Consider the following 23,957-nt stretch of genomic DNA (forward strand, 5'->3'; position numbering starts at 1 on the left):
AGGGGCTACCTTTTTAGTGAAAATACATAATTGAGATGAACTGAGACAGTTCTAACATACAGAGGCCTGCTAAAGTAAGTTCTGGTGCTGAACTAGAAGCTTCTCCGAGTCATCTGAATAATTTCATGATCATTATTCATCTTTGCCTTTGTTCTGGCAGAGAGCATCATCTTCTCTCTCACCTTATAGACTGGGTCTTTTGAACAGCATAATCTGATCAGCTTTTAAGGAGCCAGGAGTAGATACCCCAAAAATTTAGGAAATCACTTGACTTCCTATAACTTGAAAAAGAACTTCTCTCTTCAAACTCAAACTCATCAAGAGTGTACAAGAATAAGTACAAAAGCCATGCTTTTTGAGATGTGCTTTTAATCATTCACAGAAAAATAAGCAGATTTGAAAAGGACCCAAGAGGCTGTGCACTTGTAAGAATACAAAGTTGTGTTCTTATTTTGTGCACAAATAAATAGGGCACTGTCAAATTAATTAGAGAACAAACAGGAGGCAGTTACTGGGAAAAGTAAAGTTCAAAAGTAGTCAAGGAAGGTAAGAATGGTTCACAGTCCTTTTAGTTAATGATGCCAGGGGTTTTTTGCCTTCATTTTGATGTTAAGCTGATGGCTCTCTTGATCCGGTTCAGAGTGCTTGCCTTGTCATTTTCTTCATTGTTCTGCAGCTCATTAGACTTTGGCCTGCTGCATTCAGTGTCCTGACAGCTGCAGCTCTCCACGTAGACGTACTTGTGTGACATTGAGCGCCCACCGGGGCATCTCAGAACCACGTGCTTCTCAGTGGTCTGTGTTTCTCTGCAGCAGGAGCAGCTGTGGTCCATAGAATTGGCCTCAGCAGAGTATCTGTTAACATGTAAAACAGCAACGTTACTCTGTGCCAGAAGTCAATGTACAGGAGAGAGTGAAATCAGGTACAGAACTCTCGTGAGAAGAGCTGCAGTTGTGGCTAATGGAAGTGTTAAGCTCTCTGACAGAACACTGATTATAAAATGCATAACCCAATCAGGGCAGTGTTAACATGAAGGGGAAGCAGCGGCTCTTTCTGTTCCTGTCTCACAGCAAAGTATTTTTTGCAGCCTTGTGTTCATCAGCTTCCTAAGCACCATTCCTAACCTGAAGGATCTGTCAATATCAGGACATAAACTGTGACAACATCCTTCTTTTTCTTGTATTTGGTAGAAGCAATCACAGCAAGACCCTGAGATGATCAGGAATTTCAAAATACTAATGAACTGCCTGGCTTCTCAGAGTTCCATGTGATACTAAAGATCAGTTTTCATCCATGTAAGGTACATTGTGGCAGACTTAGTGATAGGAAGTGACAGTTTCTTTGGAGAGTTAAACACTGTTTTTCCAGTGTTTTAGTAGCTCACTAACAGGTGTCCTACTAACCACTTCCTTATAGCCACTTTTCAATATATTCTCTCACTTCAGAGAAAAATGCACAGTCAAGTTACTCTACTAACACCTCACCTAAAGCATTCATTTTCTCATTTCTTCCCTGTAAAAAAATTATGCATATTTGAATCTTCCTTTAAAAGATGTATATGTATTTTAGTTTAGGAGTTAACTATTGAAAAGCAGCTTTTCCACTTCCAGTTGCCAAGTCTGGCTGCTCTCTGGGCTCATTCTCATTATAGGAAATAAACCATGTTCTTTTGTGACAATTTCTAGCCTAGGTGGTCTGACACAAAGCCAGTTCTTAGTGGATAAATAGGTCTTATCAGAGCTGTCTGAATCCAAAGACAATTTAATACACTTTTCTGCTTTGTATTATGACAAATCAACCGGTCAGTCACAGATTCCATTATTTTATGTCCTTGAATCAGGAAGCAGATAGTTCCAGGTCTTCTACAATTGTGTAGTCTACTATTTATTGTTCCTTTTATATAAACAAGCTCAGTGTTACCAGGACTTAAATCTCATTGTCTGTTGAGTTTACTTACAGCGAGAAGGTTCCACATGTTCCTTCACATTCAGTCAAGTCGACTCTGTCCACGGAGCGGCAGCCACGGTAGACAATGAAGTCTTGTCTGTGGCGCACAGAGCACGGTGTGCGGCTGTCCAGAGGGGCACCTACAGGGAGAGAGCAGAAAATGCTTTCAGTGAAACAGATCCAGAAATCCCTCGCACCCCAGCATTCCCTGGGCTTCACTGGTGTACTCAATTGCCTTAAGTGGTCTTTCTGCTGCAGCTTAAATTTCTCCAGAGAGATTGGACAGTGAAGACTTGGAATGACAAATATAAATATAAAAGTATCTATTTAAATACAAATTTATCTGGAAAATGGGCTGATTTAAGAGGACAATTCATTCTCTGTATTATTGATTCAGATACACTGGCATACTTACAGGTTCTGCAACAACCATTAGGTAAGAACGAAATAGTTCCCTGAAAGAAAAAAGAAACAGAAAAAAAATACATTATATAATTTTTCTATATTAAATAGGCATTAAGGCAAAAAACTGAGGAGAGCAATTCATCAATGGCAGGAAATAACCAGTGAAAACTGTGACATTGATCTAAATAAGGAAAGACAACATCCTCTGCCCAAAACTTGAAATCTATCAATTTACAAAGGACTGTGAAAATAAAACCAATTCTTTGAAGGAAGTCTACAGTTAACATCATGCAATTTTTCCTCAGAAGCAATTCCAACAAATGGTTTCTCAGAGTCCTCTGTATTTGAATAAGTACTATGCAGGTGTTACTGGCAGTCTACTGACTGAATAGCTTGTGTTTCTGTGACATCCAAGGAAACCTGGTTCTTGCTGAAACAGAGCTCCAAACAAAGCAGTCAGCAAAGATTCAGCATCTCAGTGTTGACCAGTATTTTGGCTACTGAGAGACAGCTACCAGTTATAAACCTTGAATCCTCACCCAGGTATCTTATTTTATACACTCTAAAGGGCTGTGCATAGATGTATCTGGAACTTTTGCCCTTAGGACTGAGAAATTATGACAAAAGGCCATTAGAGCTAAATTTTACTTTTGTTGTTAGATAGACGGCTGAACTAAACTGAAGTATGAATGAACTATGAAGTATGAACTGAATCTATGTATGGAGTAGAGGGTAAATTTTCCATTTTTACTTACAGGTTTGCAGCTGTCCTCATTGAATGCTGGACAGGTAATCTCAGATGTGGAAGCAATAAGCTGGTTATGGACATCTACACAGCTATAAATGGTGCAGTTGTTGTGAGGATCATTTTTAAAGTCTCCAGGCTGCAAGTGAAATGCATAATGTAATAAGGAAAGCTGAAGGGAGCTCAAACAGAAATTTTCTTGCCCTCTCATAATGACTTTCTTCTTGTTTCCCAGTCAATTATTTCTAGGTTAAAAGCTATTTGAGATACAGATCATGATATGTATTGCAATATGCCATACATGGAGAGAATTTCAGTTTATGATATTTTCCTCAAGAAAGAAAAATGTCTCTAAAGTACATAGAGTACCTTAACAAAATCATCCATGCCAATAGATTTTGCCTTCAAAAAGCTAGACTGTTTTATGTTAATTAAGAAAAACCCTAAGCCTTCATCCTACTAGGGCAATAGAATTATTTCATATGCAGACTTTAATAGTGTTTTTCAGTATACAGAAATCATATAACATAGAAAAGCCCAAGCTTCCAGACACTGGAAGAAAAACCCTTCCAGTGGTATTGGATTTCTCATTCCAGGAATGGCCTTTACAGATAATTTTATTTCATGAGATCTACCTTCAGGTCAAAAAATTGTAGCTAGGTTTTGCTTTAGATGATATTTTGATCTTTCAGGTGCAAACTAAAGCCTTGTTTCTGGCAAGGAGATGTTCCCTTTCTGGAACTGGGAACTTTACATATTTGGTGGAGAAAGAGAATACATAGAGTATACTTACACTCAAGATGAGTTCAGAATTGTCTGCTGTGTGTATAATACACTTGGTCTGCACACATTTTCCACAGCATTCACCTTTCACTGGTTTAATTTCATATCCCTAAAAATTAAAATTAATTAATTAACTAAATTAATTAAAAACAAGAGCACTATGATAGATGAATTTTTGAGAAATAAATGAAAACATACTATTCCATTAATTGATTACACTTTGAAGTGCACTCTGGATTTGTGCCTTTTTTGTGTTCCAACAAACAGAAGACAAGTAATAGAAGCAGGTTATAAATGGAATAAATTAAAGCACTGGAATAAATATGCATAATAATTAAATATCACTCCACATAGTGGTCTACAGAAATTTCCCAGCTAATTCTGCCAGTGTGAACGGAATGCTGGCAGTTACACAGTGAATCTCAGGCAGTAGATTGCTCGAAGAACTGTTGATATCCATGCTGGAGTTGGTCTCTGGGTTTCAACTGTCCTTTGCTTAATACCACCCATTGATCAAACAGGTGTTCATACATATGGGAATTCTGGGGTCTTTTGTTTCTTTAACTTTGCCACTTACTGGTTGACAGTATGTGTTGCAGGGGACACGTTCACAGGAGATGATATTCAGTTGAGTGCTGACGTTAACATCATTTGTGCAGAAACAATTCTGACACTTGTCAACAAAGACTGAGGAGTTGGGCTACATATTTAAGGAAAAAAATCACATATTACTGAGATATTACATGTTTAACAGACATCAGTAAATGAAGCAATGGAAAAGGAAAAAAACTGTAAAGACAACTGGATAGCTATTTGGCTAGCCATTTATGAAGGCATTTTAATACTGAATATAATTTAATGTGTGTCTTTATTGAAGTCCTGTATAGCAATGACAAACTCTGATATTAAAAGAACAGGTACAATTACTAAACCCAAGAGAATTTATTAGAAATCTAGGTTTAGTTAGAATAATACTTATTTGTATGTCTTTTAATTTTAACTGCAATAATGTGCTGACAGTAAATGTGGACTGACTTTTTAAAATTCCAGCACAGTTAACCTAAATTCCTCTATGATACTGACATACATGTAGCTCTTCAATTTCATTCCTACACAGGAAACTTTTCAGAAGAGGTTTAGGCTGTGTGAAATTGATAAACTTCTGACAGAAATATGAAAATTTCTAAAATATTTGTTCTACTGGTTAAACTTTTCCACAGCACTTCTGATCAAGTACACTAAGTGTTTTTTAAGCATTTTTAGAAGACTGTTGAAACAGGAACTTACCAAGAACTCAGCATTCTCGTGTACGCAAACCCCCTTGGGAACTGTTAATAAGCACGGATTTAGATGTTTAGATAGGAAAAAAGAATAACAAATGTCTTCAACCCACTCTAACCAACATAATTTCTTCCACAATGAATCACAATTCATATGGTTATTCCCCAATTCTGGTATGAGATAGGATATGTATAAAGTATAAAAACTAATACTGCATGTGCAAGAAGGGACAAAGATTTGTCCCAAAATACATGGTCCAGTTCATAGCCAAGAATGTCCTTGTTTCAGTTACCAAGAACTGTAAATCTGTCTTCTGTTGGGGATGCTTCTAGACACTTTTTGCTAGATTAAGCTGAGACCATCATCCCAGTTAATTCTGTAGCTGTTATTACATGTATTTATAAGCAGGAAATTGAACTCGAGTCATTTGAGCTATATCTGATTTCCTATAACTACAGCACTAATAGCCAATTTTAATAGTAGTGCATTTGTAGAATCTGATTGTGTTTAAAACCTTTTTCAGCAGGCTATTGCATACAGTCTCATTAAGGGTAATGCTAAATTATGTAATAAATAAAACTGTGAGGCTATTCATTATAATATGTTTCCAAGGGACTTACCACATTGGTATACAGGACAGCACTGACCACTGGGAATATAAGAATGAACTTCGAATCCCAGTGAGCACTTGGGGGCTTTAGCTGTGCACAAGCTTGTATTGCATTCTGAGGAGAAAAAACAACAACAACAACAAAAAAGAATAAGCCAGAAAGTACACTAAATCACAGCTATTAGAAATAAGCACTTATTAAAGCTCTTAGGATGAACTTTCCATTGCTAGGAAACAGTCCAGATTCTCTTCAAAGAAACAAATTGCAGATAGGGAACATGTTTTTCCTCATAAATCCAGGCACTGGATATTGGGTGATGTATTAGTTTATGAATTTTTTTCTACTATGCAATTATCCTGTGTTGATAAAGTATCACAATTCTATGCAAAGAAGTAGAGAACTCCTACTCTCTCCAGGATTTTAGGCAACTGCTGGAAAATGAAAATCCATGGAGAATTCCATAATCTCTTTGCATTTTGCTTAAATAAAATGTGCCCCTGAAGACAAGAACTATAGCTTGAGGTATGTTGAGTCCCATAACTGTAAATTCAGTTGTACTGAATCACTGCAATATAAAAATGTATTTTCCCTAGCACTGGGCAAGTTGATTTTAAAAAGCATGAGGAAAGATACTATTTTGTGACTCCCTGCTATAGATCTCTGGTACTAAGGTAGCTCAGTGTTTTTCCTATCTATTTCCAAGAGGTAGAGAAAGACTAGAAACAAAAGTATAAACTCACTGCAAGTGAAAAGAGGGCAGCAGGAGTCTTTAGGATTGACTTCAGTGACCTCATAGAAGCCTTCTCCATCACAGGTGACATTCTTTTGTTCACATATGTGAGGCTTACACACAATGCCATGTTCACCTTCCAGGCAAATACAGTCCTGACAGTCCACTGTAAACTCTTCTCCAAACTGCCATTGAAAAACAATAAAATGAATGATTGCATAGTAACCAATTAAAAGGAACAGAAGTAAAATCAGGAATACAAAGTTTGGAGATGATAAAACAAGATTGTATCAGTGGAGATCACTCTCCTCTCCCCACCCAAACTTCTACTTGATATCCAAAAACATACAGCATCCTACCTCTCTTGGTATCATATCCACTCCTACACAGCCTGGAAAATACCAAAATAAATTTCCATTACCAGTGGAATATATAACAGGAGGCATCTCTACTATACATTGTATGAGCACTGCATACAGTCAAAACTATGTTGCATACATGTAAGAAAATGAAAAGGAAACAAACATGCATCCAAGTGAAGCAGTAAAACTCACCACAGGTTTTCACACAGACATCCACACCAGAGTCATACAGCATGGTTCCATTAGGACAGAAACAGCCTTCCACTTGTTTAGTTGATGTGTTGTTCTGTCCTCTGTGAGACAAAATGGACAGAGGAACACCATTAATGTTGTAGGCACATACAGGAGGATTATGCCAAATAACCTTTCACTGAAAATACAGTAGCAAATAATCTGCACATTTTTGATTGGAGGTTGTCTGTGTCTTGTGTTTGATATAGTCAAACAACAGAAACAGTTCAGGCACCCAGATTTAGGGTCAGCAGAACAGTGCTAATAAATTTGACAGTCAGTTTAAGATGTGAGAGGAGGCTGATTTTTCACCTGTGCATTAGATATGACTGAATAGTTGTACAAGCTATAACTAACTGCGAAGGAATTTTTTACCTTGATTTGCAGGTCATCTCTTTAATAGGACCACATGCTCTGTATTCTTTACCTGGAGGACATTCATGAGCTGGAATGGAAGAACAAAAAGGAGGAACAGCTCAGTAACAATATCATATAAAAGCCACATGACCTTTTGCAAAGAACTTAAACACTGTTTACTCATTTTCCTATGTATCCATGACAATCTTGAGAAGCAAAAAGGAAAAAATCCCAGATAGACTCATATCTCTAAAAGGAATAATTTTGTGCAATTTAGTGACAGAGATATAGTACTGTACTTTACACTAAGGTGATACGTCTTGATTACAATTTTTTCCCATAATTTCAGTCTCTTTTGCACAAGTTCTCAAAGGGGAATGTCTTCCTTCCCTTTGAGCTCTTACTACAGATTAAAACTCATGTACATGTCACAAAATAGAGAGTGATCTGCTGATGCCTGCCAAGCATAGAACTGCCTGCATACAAAAAAGTATGTACTGATACAGATGTTTCTGGCACAGCCAATACATGTATATTTTTGCAGGCCCATTCATCATTTCCATTGTTAAAAATGTTACCTGCAAAATTATTTAAAGAGAGCAGCTGCTGTGATTTATTGTTGCCTTCATTACTCAGAAAGCAGATGACATTACTGCTGAAACAGTTCCACATAATCTTCCTTAATAATTCAAGATGAATAACCACATACTTACAGCATACACCATTGGTGTGTTTTCTCCAGTCAATGCACATGCCTTGATCGGCACAGGTGGCAGCGTAGATCTGCAGACTTGAGCATTCCAGGTCTAGGTTGGGAAGTACACAGCTATCAAAAACACAGGCTGCATAGTACTTTTCAGGTTGGACAAATGCATGGCATGGCTTGAACACACTAGAAACAGAAATATTTACCAATATTAGTTAGTGAATGATCCATACATGTTTCAATGTGCTTAACATGTTATGATGTGGCAACAGTGGATGTGGGAGATTAAGGAGATGTGGATGCAGACTATTGATGATGATTTGTGCTAAGAGCACTTATCCAGATAGTAACATTCCAATATATAAATAGTCTTCCCTCACCTACAAAACACTTAGACAGCAATGTTTTGAGTCCAGGAGCTGTATATTATTGGGTGCAACCATGTGCTATCTCTTTAAAGTGATTTTGATTTTTTTTTTTCATTTTCAGTTCTGACATGGTGTTCTAAAAATTAAGATCTTTGTTTTCAGTTGGACTCTGTTTTCTACTAAGTAAAAGTGGGAAAAGGAAAGAACATGGGACAAGGGAGTATAGAGAGTGTAGAAGAATGTGGGAACATCAACAAAGGTTAATGTGGCAGCCAGAGAGCTGAAAGAAACTGTCAGCAAAAAACAAAAGCCAGAAAAAGTGAAAGGAGTAGAAGCAAACCATAAATATACAAGAAATGGAGCAATAGTTAGAAACACTTTCCATTGGTAAATTAATCCTAAAAGTTCCATTTGAGTCAAAGACCAAAGGCTTGTGAAAGCAAGAGGAATGTTACCTTCCCAAAAGAAGCTCACAGATGGAAGATTCTTTGCAAGGCTGTGTTGGTGTTGTGCTAGGTGAACCTGTAGGAACTAGGCCTGGAGAGCACTGTGGTTTGGATGGATCAACAACTTGCCAGTGATCTGCCATGGTTTCACAGTTTGCTGCAATGTTTCCATTTGGCAGCATGCAGTCATCTGCCGTGTTGTTATTGCAAGTACCTAAGGGTGGTAAGTGGAAAAATAATTCACTCACAGATTTGTTAGGAAATTCTATTCATCTTTGCAGCAGGACTGTCATTGTGGTTTTCTGAGAGTGCAAAAATTGGAAGAGTAAGCCTTACCACACTGGCCCTGGGTGTTGTTGCCAAACAGGCTGTAGGGCATTCTGATAGAAAAGGACAAGCCATTGTAGGTCACATTCATTTTCAGCTCAGGAATTTCCACAACACGATTTATGCCTGACTCATAGATGCTTACACCAAACTTCTTATAAGGCAAAGCCACAAGCTGGTTGTTTACTGTCACCTAATAAATAAAGGAAAACAGAAAAGAGGCATAAATTTAGTTTGACTTTTCAAAACAATTGACTGTTCCTTTGTTTTGCAGAGAGAATGTAAAGGTAAATAATATCCTTTTAATTTGTAACAAATGTTCCTGTGTTCCTTTTCTTACTGGAAAGTCAAACTTTTCTTCTCTGAGCCACATAAAGCCCATCAACCTCCAACAAATGAGGCTATAAATTCAAGGTTTAAACCTGCTAAATCTTAACACTCAACAGACTTACTAGAGTGACTATGCCATCAAGGAATCCTCCTGAAAGTGGAATATAAAATTCTCCTAAATTCATATGGTATGAAGTTTTAGGTTTCTTGGCATAAAGGGTACATGCTTATAGGAAAATTAAATAACAGAAATAAGACTAAAACTATATTACTTATTCAAATACCCTAGCCATGGTATACCTGTGAAACTAACACTACTACTTTCACTCAGCAATTGGAGATTTCTTTGCTTTAGAGAAAAAAAGAGGTCTAAATATTGTAAATTTTCAACAATATGTTGCAACCCAACTTGCAATGTTCTCACACAGTAATGTAAAAAAATAAACCAAACGGTAAAAAGCTACAAAAAGCCCCAAACACTTCTCACTAATTTTGAAGCCTAAAAACTCTGATATCACATTTTTCAATGGAATAAACATATAGCTGCCCTATTCTGAAAAATTAAAAAGGTGACACAAGTCAAAGCTACTAATGGTACTTTTAAAAAAATGCTTCAGGTCAGCACTTTGTTGTCATGTCTACCTTACATTATCTCATCCCATTCCACATTGTTTTCCTTTGTTAGATTAATGTTAATTATAAATTATTTTATATCCTTAACTCTTAGCAATTTGTGCATACTTGTGTATTTAGGAGAGACCTGCAAAGATTTGAGATTAAAAAGACAAGAAGTTGTAGAATTTTCCCCCCAACATTCAGAGTAAAAAAATGCTGTGAAGTGGTCCTTTGAAGTCCTTTGAAGCACTCCAGTTTTATAATCTAAACTGTTACTGAATCTAAAACACAGAAGAATTCTTTTCCCCAGACCTTGTTAATATCATTATCCTGTTGATGCAGTATTAATATCTGAATCAAGAAATCAATGTTATCATTCTTTAGTACCTCTACTTGTAGAGTATTTGGTTGTGCTGTTGTTAGCCTCACTTCCTGAGTCTCATGTCTCACGATGAGCGTTCGAGGACAGGACACTACATCCCGTACATCACAATGATAATTATCAATGTAGACACCAAAGTTGTCGACTTTTTTATTTATCTCTTCCACAAGGACATATGTACAATTCCCTTGATAGCTGTAGTACAATCCATCAAAAGTCATGTAATGTGGATCTCCCCAGCCAGTGCAGTAGCCTAAAAAAACATACAGCTAAGTTAGGCTCTTATGGCAACATACAAAATCATATCAGACTACAAGCAAAATCTGTAGATGTGGGAAACACCTCTGTGAACTTTGGATGTTTTAATTTTAATAAAGTGTACATGTCAATGCATGAGCTCATTAGCTAGAAGTCGTCATAAAAAACAGGCACTTTCAATGCACAGTTCATCTGACATTAATGACAGCTGAGAATAGGATTAACTGTAACATAGATATATCTTTACCAATAGTCTGAACAAGTAACGTATATATATATAGGCATCTAGCCTATCGATGTCTGCATCTAGACATTTAAATCCTACTTTGGGAGACCAATTTACTCTACTATCACAACAGTTACGTAGTAATAATGGCAACTTAAGCAAATCCCTCAATTAGCTAAAAAGAATCAACAGAGCACTCTACCCAACACCAGAATCACAGCCTTGCACGATACTTGAGCCCTGATAAATATTGTTGGTCTTGACAATAGTGTTGTTCCCTCAGGAGATTAAATATTCAACAAAATATATACTTACAATCACACTCCCAGTGCCAACAGCATCCATCCTCATCAATGACTGGCACAGGAGACAGTCCATTGGCACACGTTGGTTTTGGAGGTGGATTGCAGATTACTGGAATCACCTGGACAATGTTGTCTTCTATACATATTACCTTAGTGCAGTTACAGAGCCACCATGACTCACCTTGCTGTGTTTGAAAAGAGAGGGGGAGGGGGGAGATGGAGACAAACCTTAGGAAGCAGTGAGACTGACAATAGTTATGCCTGAATATCTTCTTCAGTTTTCTAAAAAGCCATATGTCTATTGATAAGATTTCCCCCACCAGAAATCTGAAAATAGGATGGAAGTGCATCAGTCAGCACTATCTTGGTCTGCAGGATAAAACAACTGAGAGCTGCTAAGTGAAAAGCATTTTCACTTACAAAAGTCAAGTCAGTAAACCAAAATGGGAATCACCTTTTCAAGTTTCAGCTAAGAAGTGAGATGTTTCACCTAACCTCATCACCTTAACACCCTCTCTAAAGAACAGTGAAAGACACTGATCAATATGAATGGCTAATATATTTAATTCACTTGAATGCCTAGAACAGATTAATAGCTAAAGCTACAGTGAACGCAAATAGTTCAGAGAAAAATGTCCAAGGTGATTATGTGCATGCATTGTGATTGCATGAGGTTTTTTCTTCTTCTACCAGTTTTTCATCCATGTATAATTTTTTATTCCTGCAGATCTACTGAGCAAGTTGGTAGGCATCTAAACTTTGAGGAGGCTTTAGAAATGCACAAGACACTAACTTGTCTGTGTCAGAGGTGGAGGATTCAAAAAAAAGAAAAAAAAGAAGTCTGAGTCAAATTTCACAAGCATTTGAATGCAGTGATCTGTTTCACAGTCCTCTCCTGAAACCAGTCTGTGAACAAGTATGATTCATTCCAAACTCAGACAAATTCAGCCCTGTGGATTTTTGTTGGGCTGAGTAAACACACAAACAAGCAACTTTTACCCACTTTGGACTTATTCAAAAGCAGAAATAGAAAAGATAGCTTAGCACCATTTAGTTCTTGGTTTCCTCTTCATCAGAGCTATCCTACAACAAACACAGAACTGTGATCTATCTCCTTGCAGAAAGCTTTCTAAAAATTATCTTCCAAGAGCTAATAGCAATATATAAACTATAAATCAAATATCATTAGAAGTCCGGCTGATGTCCAAGAAAACTAAACAAACAGAACAGACTGATGCTACCTTTCCTATCCAGATTAATGCCTACTCTAGGTTACTAACATGGAAGCTATGTGTCTACTCTCCATCCAAAGCACAATGAAAGCATGGAATCTACTCACCTCATAAGATTCATTAGGGAAAATAGTACAAGTTTTTTTAGTTGTTGGTATTAGACCTGTAGTTGTACTCGAGCCATTAACTGGAGGAGTTACACTGTGTGTAGAACTTCCTGTAGTGGTGACTGCAGTTGAGGTTGCAGTAGGCCCAGATGTAGTAGTTGAGCCAGGGGGAAGGGTGGTGGAAGTGGTGGTTGCATTGACTGTGGTAAAAGTACTAGAGGTGGTTCCTGAAGTGGTGGTAAAGCTTTCTGTTGGAGTAGTACCAGAGGTGGTGTTTGACACAGGGCGGGTTGATGTTGTTGGAGTAGTAACAGTTGCAGAGGTTGTCCCTGGGGTACTTGTTTCTGTTCCTACTGTGGTGGTGGAGGGAGTGGACACTGACAGTGTGGGGCCTGAAGTGGTTGTCTTGGTGGTTGATCCTGTTTGAGTGAATGGAGTTGTTGATATTGGTAGTGTTCCTGTAGGGCTGCTTGGTCCTGAGGTTGTGGTGGTGCCAGGGCTAGAAGTGGTGGGAGATGATCCTGTTGGAGGGCTTGGGGTCCTGGTGGTAGTGGTCTCATGGACAGGTGTTTCTGTTACTGGTGTGGTGCTGGTGGACCTTGAGGGTGTGGGGCCTGAAGTGGTTGTCTTGGTGGTTGATCCTGTTTCAGTGACTTCAGAAGTGGTAGCTGTCACTGGGCTTGTTGACACCGGTGATGTTGACTGTTGACTAGTGGTGCTTGCAGGAGGCGTACTTATTTCTGTCGTTCTTGTTGTTGGCAATGGGGTAGCTGAAGGAGTAACTGGAGTGCTTGTCTCTGTCGGTACCTCTGGTGTCTCTTTAAGACAGAGAGAATACAGTATTTCAAGTAGGGAAATTGCATTTTCTTCCTAATGTCATCTCATTTTCTACTAAGCATATGTAGCTCAACAAGCCTAAGCATAGGGTCTTTAGATAGAAATAAAGCAGAAATTGTTCATTAGTGGTTTTTGTATCACTGAGGGATTATTAACAAAATCTTCTACGTCTTGCATAGGACACGTCGATATAAACACTTTAACAATCAGTGTCAGAGGGAACATCTTCTGCGGTGTTAAAACTTTATATTGCAGAGAAGAGTTCAGCAGTCCTAGATCCAGGGAAATCCACTAAGTAGATCAATAAACTCTGATTAATACTGTATTGCTGTCATATTATATTGTATGGAAAGACCATTATTCCCTATGCTGCTTCATGTGGCACGTTCATAGCACCATTGATTATGCTCAGAGTCATTTGATTCTACAGAAAATGAGCAGTTGCTGGAGCAGCCTGTGTTTCATTTCTAATGCCCAGGCCTTTAAGACTACTCACACACAATCTGTTTTGGGATGCTACGAACCCCAAATACATTTTCCTTCTTTTTCACATGGACAGTTTTCATTATGGTTGCTAATGGAGACTCCTTTAAAATAGTGTTTTAATAGTATATTAAAAAGTGTTCATGATTCTCACAGGCCAGCCTCAGAGCCATCTATATGTGTTTTTTTAGCAGAAGTGACATATGGTAGAGAGGGAAGCACTGTGTACCTAATAAAAGTGCAGTAATAATGCTAGAGGAATTAATAGACACTGGTTCTGCTCAGGCAGCCCACAAGGACAGTCCTTCAACAAAAAATGAATTCATGTTTGGGTGAGGACAGGCAAACTACTTCACATACTTCATCTCCATTACAAGAGGCAGATGAACTGGGACAGTAGGGGATATGACATTGCTGCTGAAAGGTTAGCTGGAATGTTTTTGAAATATAATCAACTACATTAGTGCAGAGTACAGAAACTAAAACATATTTTAAGCTCACAATTAACCCTGCTTTCTAAAACCAGCAAAGGACATTAAATCCTGGGAATTACTTATTGCTTCTGTGGGTGGAGACGTCGGAGTTTTGGTAATAATAGTTTCAGGAGTTGAGATGGTAGATGGGTATCCAGGAACAGTGGTGGTTGTGCTCGGAGGGCTGGTGGTGGTGGTGTGAGTCTCTGGCGGCAAAGGAGTGGTTGTTGATTTTGGTGTGCTCAGTGTGGATGGAGGTGTGCCTGTTAGAAACAGCAGGGACGGAGAAAACAGACAAAGGCACAAAGGCATCAGTGGGACTCAATAGGAACTGAACAGAAGCTGCACATGAAGCAGCTGGTACAGAGCTAGAGAGGTCAGCCTATGTGGCACCAGCCCTTCCTTTCTGGCCACAAAAAGCCCAATATTTGAAATCCATGCACTTAGGCACATGTCAGCCAAAGACCACAGTTCACAGAAAGTCACAGTCTGCAGAGTGAAACTATTCCCTAAAGTATATTCATCCTTCTACATCTATAACAGCTGACAAGCATTAGCACTGACAGGGCAAACGAACAGGAAAGATGGAGGAAGATCTACACAGTTATGTCAAATCAGTGCCTAAAATGCCAGTACCAAAAAAAACCAAAGCCACGCCACAATTGCACATATGTCCAGTGCATATGTTCTGGCCAGCTGAGGGATGAGGTCAAGCAGCAAAAAAGGCAAGATTTCCCATCAGTTTGAGATCTCTGTAAGCTAGGCAGCAGCATGAAATTTCTCCTTGTAAGGTATTCTGTCAGAGAAGCCAAGACCTTTTCTCCAGAACCCCAAAACCTTATTCCTTCTTAAACAGCCAGTTGAAAGGCAAGTTTTAAGTAAAGACTGCTACAGGGACGCTCTGCAGTTACACCCATCCCTCTGCAGTTACACTCATCCCTGATCCCACTGAGAGGCACAATTTGAGATGCTCAAGTACTTTGAGAGCAACCACGGGAAGGTAATAAAAAACAGCACAGGCCAGAGAATTACCTGGAGTTGGTGTGGTGGTGGTGTATGTTGGTGTTGGTGAGGATGTGCTTGAAGTAGTTGAGGTGGGTGTTGGTGATCCAGTAACAGTTGTGGTTGTGCTCAGAGGGCTGGTGGTGGTGGGAGTCTTTGGTGGCGAGGGAGTGGTTGTCGATTTTGGTGTGCTTGGTGTGGATGAAGGTGGGACTGCTTGAAAGAGTAGGGACAGAGAAAACAGACAAAGGCACAAATGCATGAGTGGGACTCAATGTGAACTGAACAGCAGCTGTGCATGAGGCAGGTGGCACAGAGCTAGAGAGGTCAGCTTAGAACAGCAATGGTCCCTGGCACCAGCCTTCCCATTCTCAGTGCAGAAAGGGACATCTATGTACAGAGAGGGTCATGGGCCTCCTTTCCTAGTGATGAGATTGGAGATGGTGCTGGAAGGTGCTTTTCATAAAGTTAGAGAGACCTACCAGTATGGAAGAGATGAGGAGGAGTAATGCTTTGGATCTGGCTGGGGCTTTCTATCTCTGCCTTATTAATTAAACACACCACTAATTCATGGAGTAAGAGCTGAGAGGAATCTGTAGTCTGGGAATGGATCATGCACCAGAACATGTTTCTGCCTGACTGTCATGTGATTCTTCCAATATCATCCTTATAAAGGACATGACAGAATACTAGTGGATCTCGTAAGCCAAAGACCACAGTTCACCAATAAGAGGTAGTATGTAGCCAAAAGCATGGCAGGTGAATCCTTCCTTCCTACATCTATAACCACTGACAAGCATTAGCACAGATACAGCCAAGAAGGAGGAGAGAGGGCAAAAACTGTATACAGCTGTGCCTAAAACAGTGCCTGAAATGTCAGTGCCAAAAGCAAAGTCATTGTCCAACTGCACATCATGGGTTCTATGGCTATATTCTGCCCAGCTGAAGGACATAGTCCAACAGCTGAAAAAGCAATATTTTCCATCAGTTCAACGTCTGTCTTAGATGCTTCCATCAGATCAGTATCTGTCTTAGCTGCATAGCAAGATGAAATACCTCCTCAGAACACTGTTGCATCAAGAAAGACAAGACCTGCTTCCCAGGACCCCTGAATCTTCATCACTTTTGAAACAGCCCAAATGAATTTTGGGCACAACTCATTTTCTGGAATGCCCAAAAGTTACACACATCCTTGAGCCCACACAGAACCACAAATGGATGTACTCACAGACTTTCATTACTCCCATGGAAAGACCAAAAATGATGAAAGAACCAAAGAATTTTTTGTTGGTTTTGTGGTTAGAGGCAGAGTAGTTTTTATGTGAATTACTAGCATTGGGAACATACTTTCAGGAGTTGAGACAGTTGTTGTTGATCCAGTAACAGTAGTTGTTGTGCTCGGAGGGCTGGTGGTGGTGGTGGTGGAAGTCACTGGTGGTGAGGGAGTGGTTGTTGATTTTGGTGTGCTCAGTGTGGATGGAGGTGTGCCTGTTAGAAACAGCAAGGACACAGAAAACAAAGACACAAAGGCATCAGTGGGACTCAATAGGAACTGAACAGAAGCTGCACATGAGGCAGCTGCCACAGGCCTAGAGAGGTCAGGCCATGCCTAGCACAGCAAAGATCCCTAGCACGAGCACTTCCTTTCTGGCCCCAGAAAGCAAACTCCTTGAAATTTGGCATGCAGAGGGTCATGGCCCTCCTATCCTAATAAAGAGACTGGGGATAGTGCTGGAAAGTGCTTTTTACAAAATCAAAAAGACCTACCAATAGGTAAGAGATAAGAAGGAGCAGTGCTTTTGATCATGCTGGAGCTTTCTATCTCTGCCTCATTAGCTATAACACCTCAATAAATCCTGGGGTAAGAGCTGAGAAGGGAAGCTATGATCAGGGAAGAAAGCAAGCACAGAAATATGTTCCTGGCTGATTGGCATGTGGTTTTCTGATACCAGGAATTCCCAGAGTATTAGTGAACCTCATCAGGCAAAGACCACTGTTCACAGAAAGTCACAGTCTGCAGAGTGAAACTGTTTCCAAAAGCATGGAAGACATAGCAAAGGAGCAGGAGAGAAGGAAGAAAGTCTACACATCTGTGTCTAAAGATAGTTTGAAATGCAAGAGTCACAAAGTCAAGCCCCACTCCATTACACTCAATGTGTCCAGTGACGCCACTCTGGCCAGTTGAAACACAAAGTCCAACAGTAGCAAAAGCTACTAAGTCTTTGGGTCTTCTAAAACCAAGCTGAAGAGCCAGCTATGGGAAAAGGCTGTTTCAGGGGCTGTCCAGAAATTAAGCCATTCTTGATGCCATACAGAAACAAAAAAGATGTTCACAGACCCTCAGTACTTCCAAAGGCAAATAACATATGAGACTACAAAACTTAGAAGTACCTGGAGTTGGTGTGGAGGTGGTATATGTTGGTGTGGCAGTGGATGTGCTAGAACTAGTTGAGGTGGGTGTTGGTGATCCAGTAACAGTTGTGGTTGTGGTTGGAGAAGTCCTGGTGGTGGTGGTGGTGGTGGCAGGAGTCTCTGGTGACGAGGGAGTGCTTGGCAATTCTGATGGAGTGGGTACTGTCCTCGGTGTGGATGGAGGTGTGCCTGTTAGAAACAGCAGGGACAGAGAAAACAAACAAAGACACAAAGGTATCAGCGGGACCCAACGTGAACTCAACAGAAGCTGCAAATCAGGCAGCTGATACAGACATAGATCAGCCCACCCCTAGCAGAGCAAAGGTTCCTAGCACCAGCCCTTCCTTTCTGGCCCCAGAAAGATGAATCCTTAAAATGCACACACAGGGTCACAGCTCTCCTTGCCTAGTGAAGATAATGGGGATAGTGCTGGAAGGTGCTTCTCACCAAACCAGAGAGATCTATCAACAGGGAAGACAGGACGAGGAGTAAGGCCTTTCATCTACTGAGATAGATAAGTTTTGAGGTTTCCCATCTCTGCCTTTTTACCTGAACACCACACTAACTCATGAAGCAAGAGCTGAGATGGGAATGTCTGGTCAGGGAAGGATGTATGCACAGTAGCAAGATGAGCAATGTCTCGACAGGAGAGGAGAACATAGTCCCCTGTATCCTTGCTCCTTCTGGAACAACTAGCACAAGGACAACTTTTGGGTAAAAGCCATTTCAGGGGATACACGGCAATCAGCACACAACCTCAGATCCCACAGAGAGGCACAAATGGAGGTGCCCAGAGACCTTCAATTTCCCACAGCAAGGCAACACATGAGAGCACAGATCAGAGAAATACCTGGAGTTGGTGTGGTGGTGGTGTATGTTGGTGTGGGCGTGGATGTGCTTGAAGTAGTTGACATGGGTGTTGTTGAGACAGGAACCGTTGTGGTTGTGCTCGGAGGGCTGGTGGTGGTGCTGGGGGGCAGCGTGGTGGTGGTGCTGGTGGTGGTGGTTGTTGGGGTGGTGGTAGGGGTGGTAGTGGTGGGAGTCTTCTCTGTTGTTGTCGTTGGAGTGGTTGTTGATATTGGAGGGGACACACTGCTAGTTGTGGTTGAAGCTGTGGAAGTTGTGGTGCTCGTGGTGCTTGGAGGTGAAAGACACTCTGGTCTGTTCGGGGTGCAGCAGACACTGATCTCGTAGTTGAGGCAGACTGGCATCGGTACTATACCTCCTATCTGCTGATCTTTATTGTTACAGATGAGCCCTACGTCAACATCACATTGCACTTTCTGCCCTAAATCTGCAATGGGCGTGTTAGGGAATTTCTCTGCTCGGCATGAAATATTCTCAACTTTGGCACACTCCCAGGAGGGGTCGTTCTTCCAAATGTTCTCAAAGGTTTCGTAGTCACCACTGTCCTTGTTGGAACCGTCTGGGTAGGTCACATCAATCCAGTCAGACCAGATGCACTCACAGGCTGCGAGGTGACAAGAAGACAAACAATCAGAAACAGACAGGACAGAGACAACAATGCAGGGCACCAGCTCACACACCGGTGGTGCTCTGGGCATCCCCTGCACTCAGTGGTGCCCCTCAGGCTGCTACTGTACTCAGCCAACACTGGCCACAAGAAAGCTCAGTGTTATGGCCAGGCCTCTCCTTCTTGGCCCTACAACCCACTCCAGGCCCAAATCAGGACACAGGCGCTGAGGAGTTCGGTGTGTGCCCCCCACAGCTGGGTCACATTGCTCTGTAGGAAATCTTGTGTACAAAAGCCACTCATATGAGACCCACACAGGAGGCAGAGCAGGGCTAAACAAATAGTCCTGCCACTCTCTCAGCTTCTTGGGCCATGCACACCATCTCAATATCTCATGGAGAAACCAACCATTGGGAAGGCACCCAACCACAGGGAAAGCAGGCACACAACACACGCTGCTGACAAAGCCTCAGCTGCTTCCCAGCAGCTCACAGATAGCTGGAGACAAGCACCAACAGGAACACTGGTAGAATCCAGCTACCCAGAGCTTGTGTCTGTCAAAAGGCCCAGAATTTACAGCCATCTCTGATCCCATCCAGAGCCACAAAAGGAGGTGCTCATGGACCTTTCCTACTCCTGCAACTAGGCCAGAAATGACAACAGAGCCAGAGAATTATTTGTTGGCATTCCAGTGGGAGACACAGGGCTTTTGGAGGGAATTATTTGGTTTTGGAACGTACAGACAGTACTTGGTGTAAACGGTGTTGTTGTCGGTGATCTGCTGGTGGTGGTGGTGGTGGTGGTGGTGGTGGTGGTGGTGGTGGTTGTAGGGGTGGTGGTGGTGGTGGTGCTGGGAGTCTCTGGCAACGTGGAAGTGGTTGGCAATTCCGATGTAGGGGATGCTGTGCTCGGTGTGCCTGTTAGAAACAGCAGGGAGAGAGAAAACAAAGGCACAAATGCATGAGTGGGATGCCATGTGAACAGAACAGGAGCTGTGCATGAGGCAGTTGCCACAGAGCTAGCGAGGTCAGCCCATCCTTCGCTTTGCAACGGCCCCTAGGACCAGCCTTTCCTTTCTGGCCCCAGAAAGCAGAATCCTTAAAAGTCATGCACATACGAGGTCACAGCCCTCCTTGCCTAGTGAAGCTACTGGGGATAGTCTGGAAAGTGCTTCTCACCAAACCAGAGAGACCTACAAACAGGAAAGAGATGAGTAGGAGTAATGCTAATTTAATGTGTCTGGGGCCTTCTGTCTCTGCCTCTTTACCTGAACACCTCACAAATCTCAGGAGTAAGAGCTGTGTGGTGGTGAATCCATGGTCAGAGATGGAAGAGTGAAGAGGAAGTTCCTGCCTGACTGTCATGAAATTTCCCCCTGGTGGAATGTTAGCCTGCTGAAGAGCCTCCCAGAGTTCTAGCAGGTATCATCAGCAAAAGGCTACAGTTCACAACAAGTGGAATTCTTCAGTGCAAAACTGTTCCAAATGCCTCCCAGTGTAATCCTTGCTTCTAAGATCTGGAACCATTGGCAATGACTTGCACTGACATGCCAAAGCAGGAGGAGAAAGGGAAGAAAGTCTGCCCAGTTGTTCCTAGAATGAGAGTGCCACAGACTAAAAAGCCCCACTCCAATTGCCCACCATGCATGGGCCCAGTGACTAGATTCTGGCCAGCTGAAGGACAAGGTCCAACAGCAGGAAAAGCAAGAGTTTCCATCAGTTCAGCATCTGTCTAAGTTGGGCACCAGCATGAAAATTCTCCTGGGAGCCTTTTCAGTCGGGGAAGCACAGACCTTTACCTTAGCACCCCTAAATACTTGTTCTTCTAAACCAGCCAGCCAAAACAATAGCTTTGAGCACAGGGCTCTTTAGGGGATGAACAGTAATTCCTCCAGTCGGCAATCCCATAGAGACAAATTAAATGAGGCACTAAGGCACCTTCATTTTTCCCATAGCAAAGGAACACAACAGAGGCTAGTCCAGAAAAGTACCTGGAGTTGGTGTGGTGGTGGTGTATGTTGGTGTGGGCGTGGATGTGCTTGAAGTAGTTGACATGGGTGTTGTTGAGACAGGAACCGTTGTGGTTTTGCTCGGAGGGCTGGTGGTGGTGGTGGTGGTGGTGGTGGTGGTGGTGGTGGTTGTAGGGGTGGTGGTGGTGGTGGTGCTGGGAGTCTCTGGCAACGTGGAAGTGGTTGGCAATTCCGATGTAGGGGATGCTGTGCTCGGTGTGCCTGTTAGAAACAGCAGGGAGAGAGAAAACAAAGGCACAAATGCATGAGTGGGATGCCATGTGAACAGAACAGGAGCTGTGCATGAGGCAGTTGCCACAGAGCTAGTGAGGTCAGCCCATCCTTCGCATTGCAACGGCCCCTAGGACCAGCCCTTCCTTTCTGGCCCCAGAAAGCAGAATCCTTAAAAGTCATGCACATGCGAGGTCACAGCCCTCCTTGCCTAGTGAAGCTACTGGGGATAGTCTGGAAAGTGCTTCTCACCAAACCAGAGAGACCTACAAACAGGAAAGAGATGAGTAGGAGTAATGCTAATTTAATGTGTCTGGGGCCTTCTGTCTCTGCCTCTTTACCTGAACACCTCACAAATCTCAGGAGTAAGAGCTGTGTGGTGGTGAATCCATGGTCAGAGATGGAAGAGTGAAGAGGAAGTTCCTGCCTGACTGTCATGAAATTTCCCCCTGGTGGAATGTTAGCCTGCTGAAGGGCCTCCCAGAGTTCTAGCAGGTATCATCAGCAAAAGGCTACAGTTCACAACAAGTGGAATTCTTCAGTGCAAAACTGTTCCAAATGCCTCCCAGTGTAATCCTTGCTTCTAAGATCTGGAACCATTGGCAATGACTTGCACTGACATGCCAAAGCAGGAGGAGAAAGGGAAGAAAGTCTGCCCAGTTGTTCCTAGAATGAGAGTGCCACAGACTAAAAAGCCCCACTCCAATTGCCCACCATGCATGGGCCCAGTGACTAGATTCTGGCCAGCTGAAGGACAAGGTCCAACAGCAGGAAAAGCAAGAGTTTCCATCAGTTCAGCATCTGTCTAAGTTGGGCACCAGCATGAAAATTCTCCTGGGAGCCTTTTCAGTCGGGGAAGCACAGACCTTTACCTTAGCACCCCTAAATACTTGTTCTTCTAAACCAGCCAGCCAAAACAATAGCTTTCAGCACAGGGCTCTTTAGGGGATGAACAGTAATTCCTCCAGTCGGCAATCCCATAGAGACAAATTAAATGAGGCACTAAGGCACCTTCATTTTTCCCATAGCAAAGGAACACAACAGAGGCTAGTCCAGAAAAGTACCTGGAGTTGGTGTGGTGGTGGTGTATGTTGGTGTGGGCGTGGATGTGCTTGAAGTAGTTGACATGGGTGTTGTTGAGACAGGAACCGTTGTGGTTGTGCTCGGAGGGCTGGTGGTGGTGGTGGTGGTGGTGGTGGTGGTGGTGGTGGTTGTAGGGGTGGTGGTGGTGGTGGTGCTGGGAGTCTCTGGCAACGTGGAAGTGGTTGGCAATTCCGATGTAGGGGATGCTGTGCTCGGTGTGCCTGTTAGAAACAGCAGGGAGAGAGAAAACAAAGGCACAAATGCATGAGTGGGATGCCATGTGAACAGAATAGGAGCTGTGCATGAGGCAGTTGCCACAGAGCTAGCGAGGTCAGCCCATCCTTCGCTTTGCAACGGCCCCTAGGACCAGCCCTTCCTTTCTGGCCCCAGAAAGCAGAATCCTTAAAAGTCATGCACATGCGAGGTCACAGCCCTCCTTGCCTAGTGAAGCTACTGGGGATAGTCTGGAAAGTGCTTCTCACCAAACCAGAGAGACCTACAAACAGGAAAGAGATGAGTAGGAGTAATGCTAATTTAATGTGTCTGGGGCCTTCTGTCTCTGCCTCTTTACCTGAACACCTCACAAATCTCAGGAGTAAGAGCTGTGTGGTGGTGAATCCATGGTCAGAGATGGAAGAGTGAAGAGGAAGTTCCTGCCTGACTGTCATGAAATTTCCCCCTGGTGGAATGTTAGCCTGCTGAAGGGCCTCCCAGAGTTCTAGCAGGTATCATCAGCAAAAGGCTACAGTTCACAACAAGTGGAATTCTTCAGTGCAAAACTGTTCCAAATGCCTCCCAGTGTAATCCTTGCTTCTAAGATCTGGAACCATTGGCAATGACTTGCACTGACATGCCAATGCAGGAGGAGAAAGGGAAGAAAGTCTGCCCAGTTGTTCCTAGAATGAGAGTGTCACAGACTAAAAAGCCCCACTCCAATTGCCCACCATGCATGGGCCCAGTGACTAGATTCTGGCCTGCTGAAGGACAAGGTCCAACAGCAGGAAAAGCAAGAGTTTCCATCAGTTCAGCATCTGTCTAAGTTGGGCACCAGCATGAAAATTCTCCTGGGAGCCTTTTCAGTCGGGGAAGCACAGACCTTTACCTTAGCACCCCTAAATACTTGTTCTTCTAAACCAGCCAGCCAAAACAACAGCTTTGAGCACAGGGCTCTTTAGGGGATGAACAGTAATTCCTCCAGTC

The 23,957-nt window shown here is 42.1% G+C and overlaps 1 protein-coding gene across 2 annotated transcripts in view; it reads right to left on the reverse strand.

Annotated features, from left to right (window-relative positions):
• Positions 1–349: 349 nt before the first annotated feature.
• MUC2 (mucin 2, oligomeric mucus/gel-forming) overlaps positions 350–23,957 on the reverse strand; it is a 56,339-nt gene continuing 32,731 nt past the window's right edge. The window contains exons 37-62 of one of the 2 annotated variants that reach the window (XM_088057344.1): positions 22,739–22,978; positions 21,426–21,665; positions 20,176–20,352; positions 18,812–19,432; positions 17,941–18,150; positions 16,897–17,037; positions 15,580–15,762; positions 14,628–14,810; positions 12,755–13,572; positions 11,426–11,600; positions 10,632–10,879; positions 9,309–9,492; positions 8,982–9,186; positions 8,166–8,344; positions 7,471–7,540; positions 7,057–7,157; positions 6,862–6,893; positions 6,513–6,687; positions 5,782–5,886; positions 5,168–5,208; positions 4,458–4,580; positions 3,891–3,989; positions 3,108–3,236; positions 2,363–2,402; positions 1,958–2,087; positions 350–854 (exon numbers count right to left, since the gene is read on the reverse strand). In XM_088057344.1, coding sequence (XP_087913470.1) covers positions 599–854; positions 1,958–2,087; positions 2,363–2,402; positions 3,108–3,236; positions 3,891–3,989; positions 4,458–4,580; positions 5,168–5,208; positions 5,782–5,886; positions 6,513–6,687; positions 6,862–6,893; positions 7,057–7,157; positions 7,471–7,540; positions 8,166–8,344; positions 8,982–9,186; positions 9,309–9,492; positions 10,632–10,879; positions 11,426–11,600; positions 12,755–13,572; positions 14,628–14,810; positions 15,580–15,762; positions 16,897–17,037; positions 17,941–18,150; positions 18,812–19,432; positions 20,176–20,352; positions 21,426–21,665; positions 22,739–22,978 — 5,105 coding nt within the window. In that variant the 3' untranslated portion in view covers positions 350–598. Of the gene's footprint in view, positions 855–1,957; positions 2,088–2,362; positions 2,403–3,107; positions 3,237–3,890; positions 3,990–4,457; positions 4,581–5,167; positions 5,209–5,781; positions 5,887–6,512; positions 6,688–6,861; positions 6,894–7,056; positions 7,158–7,470; positions 7,541–8,165; positions 8,345–8,981; positions 9,187–9,308; positions 9,493–10,631; positions 10,880–11,425; positions 11,601–12,754; positions 13,573–14,627; positions 14,811–15,579; positions 15,766–16,896; positions 17,038–17,940; positions 18,151–18,811; positions 19,433–20,175; positions 20,353–21,425; positions 21,666–22,738; positions 22,979–23,957 lie in introns of both variants that reach the window. The other variant, XM_088057343.1, reaches the window with a different exon arrangement.

Source organism: Pseudopodoces humilis, chromosome 7 (genome assembly GCF_049639895.1).
Source record: "Pseudopodoces humilis isolate 2021_Gansu_Grassland_sample_001 chromosome 7, ASM4963989v1, whole genome shotgun sequence".
In the NCBI taxonomy this organism is placed as follows: domain Eukaryota; kingdom Metazoa; phylum Chordata; class Aves; order Passeriformes; family Paridae; genus Pseudopodoces; species Pseudopodoces humilis.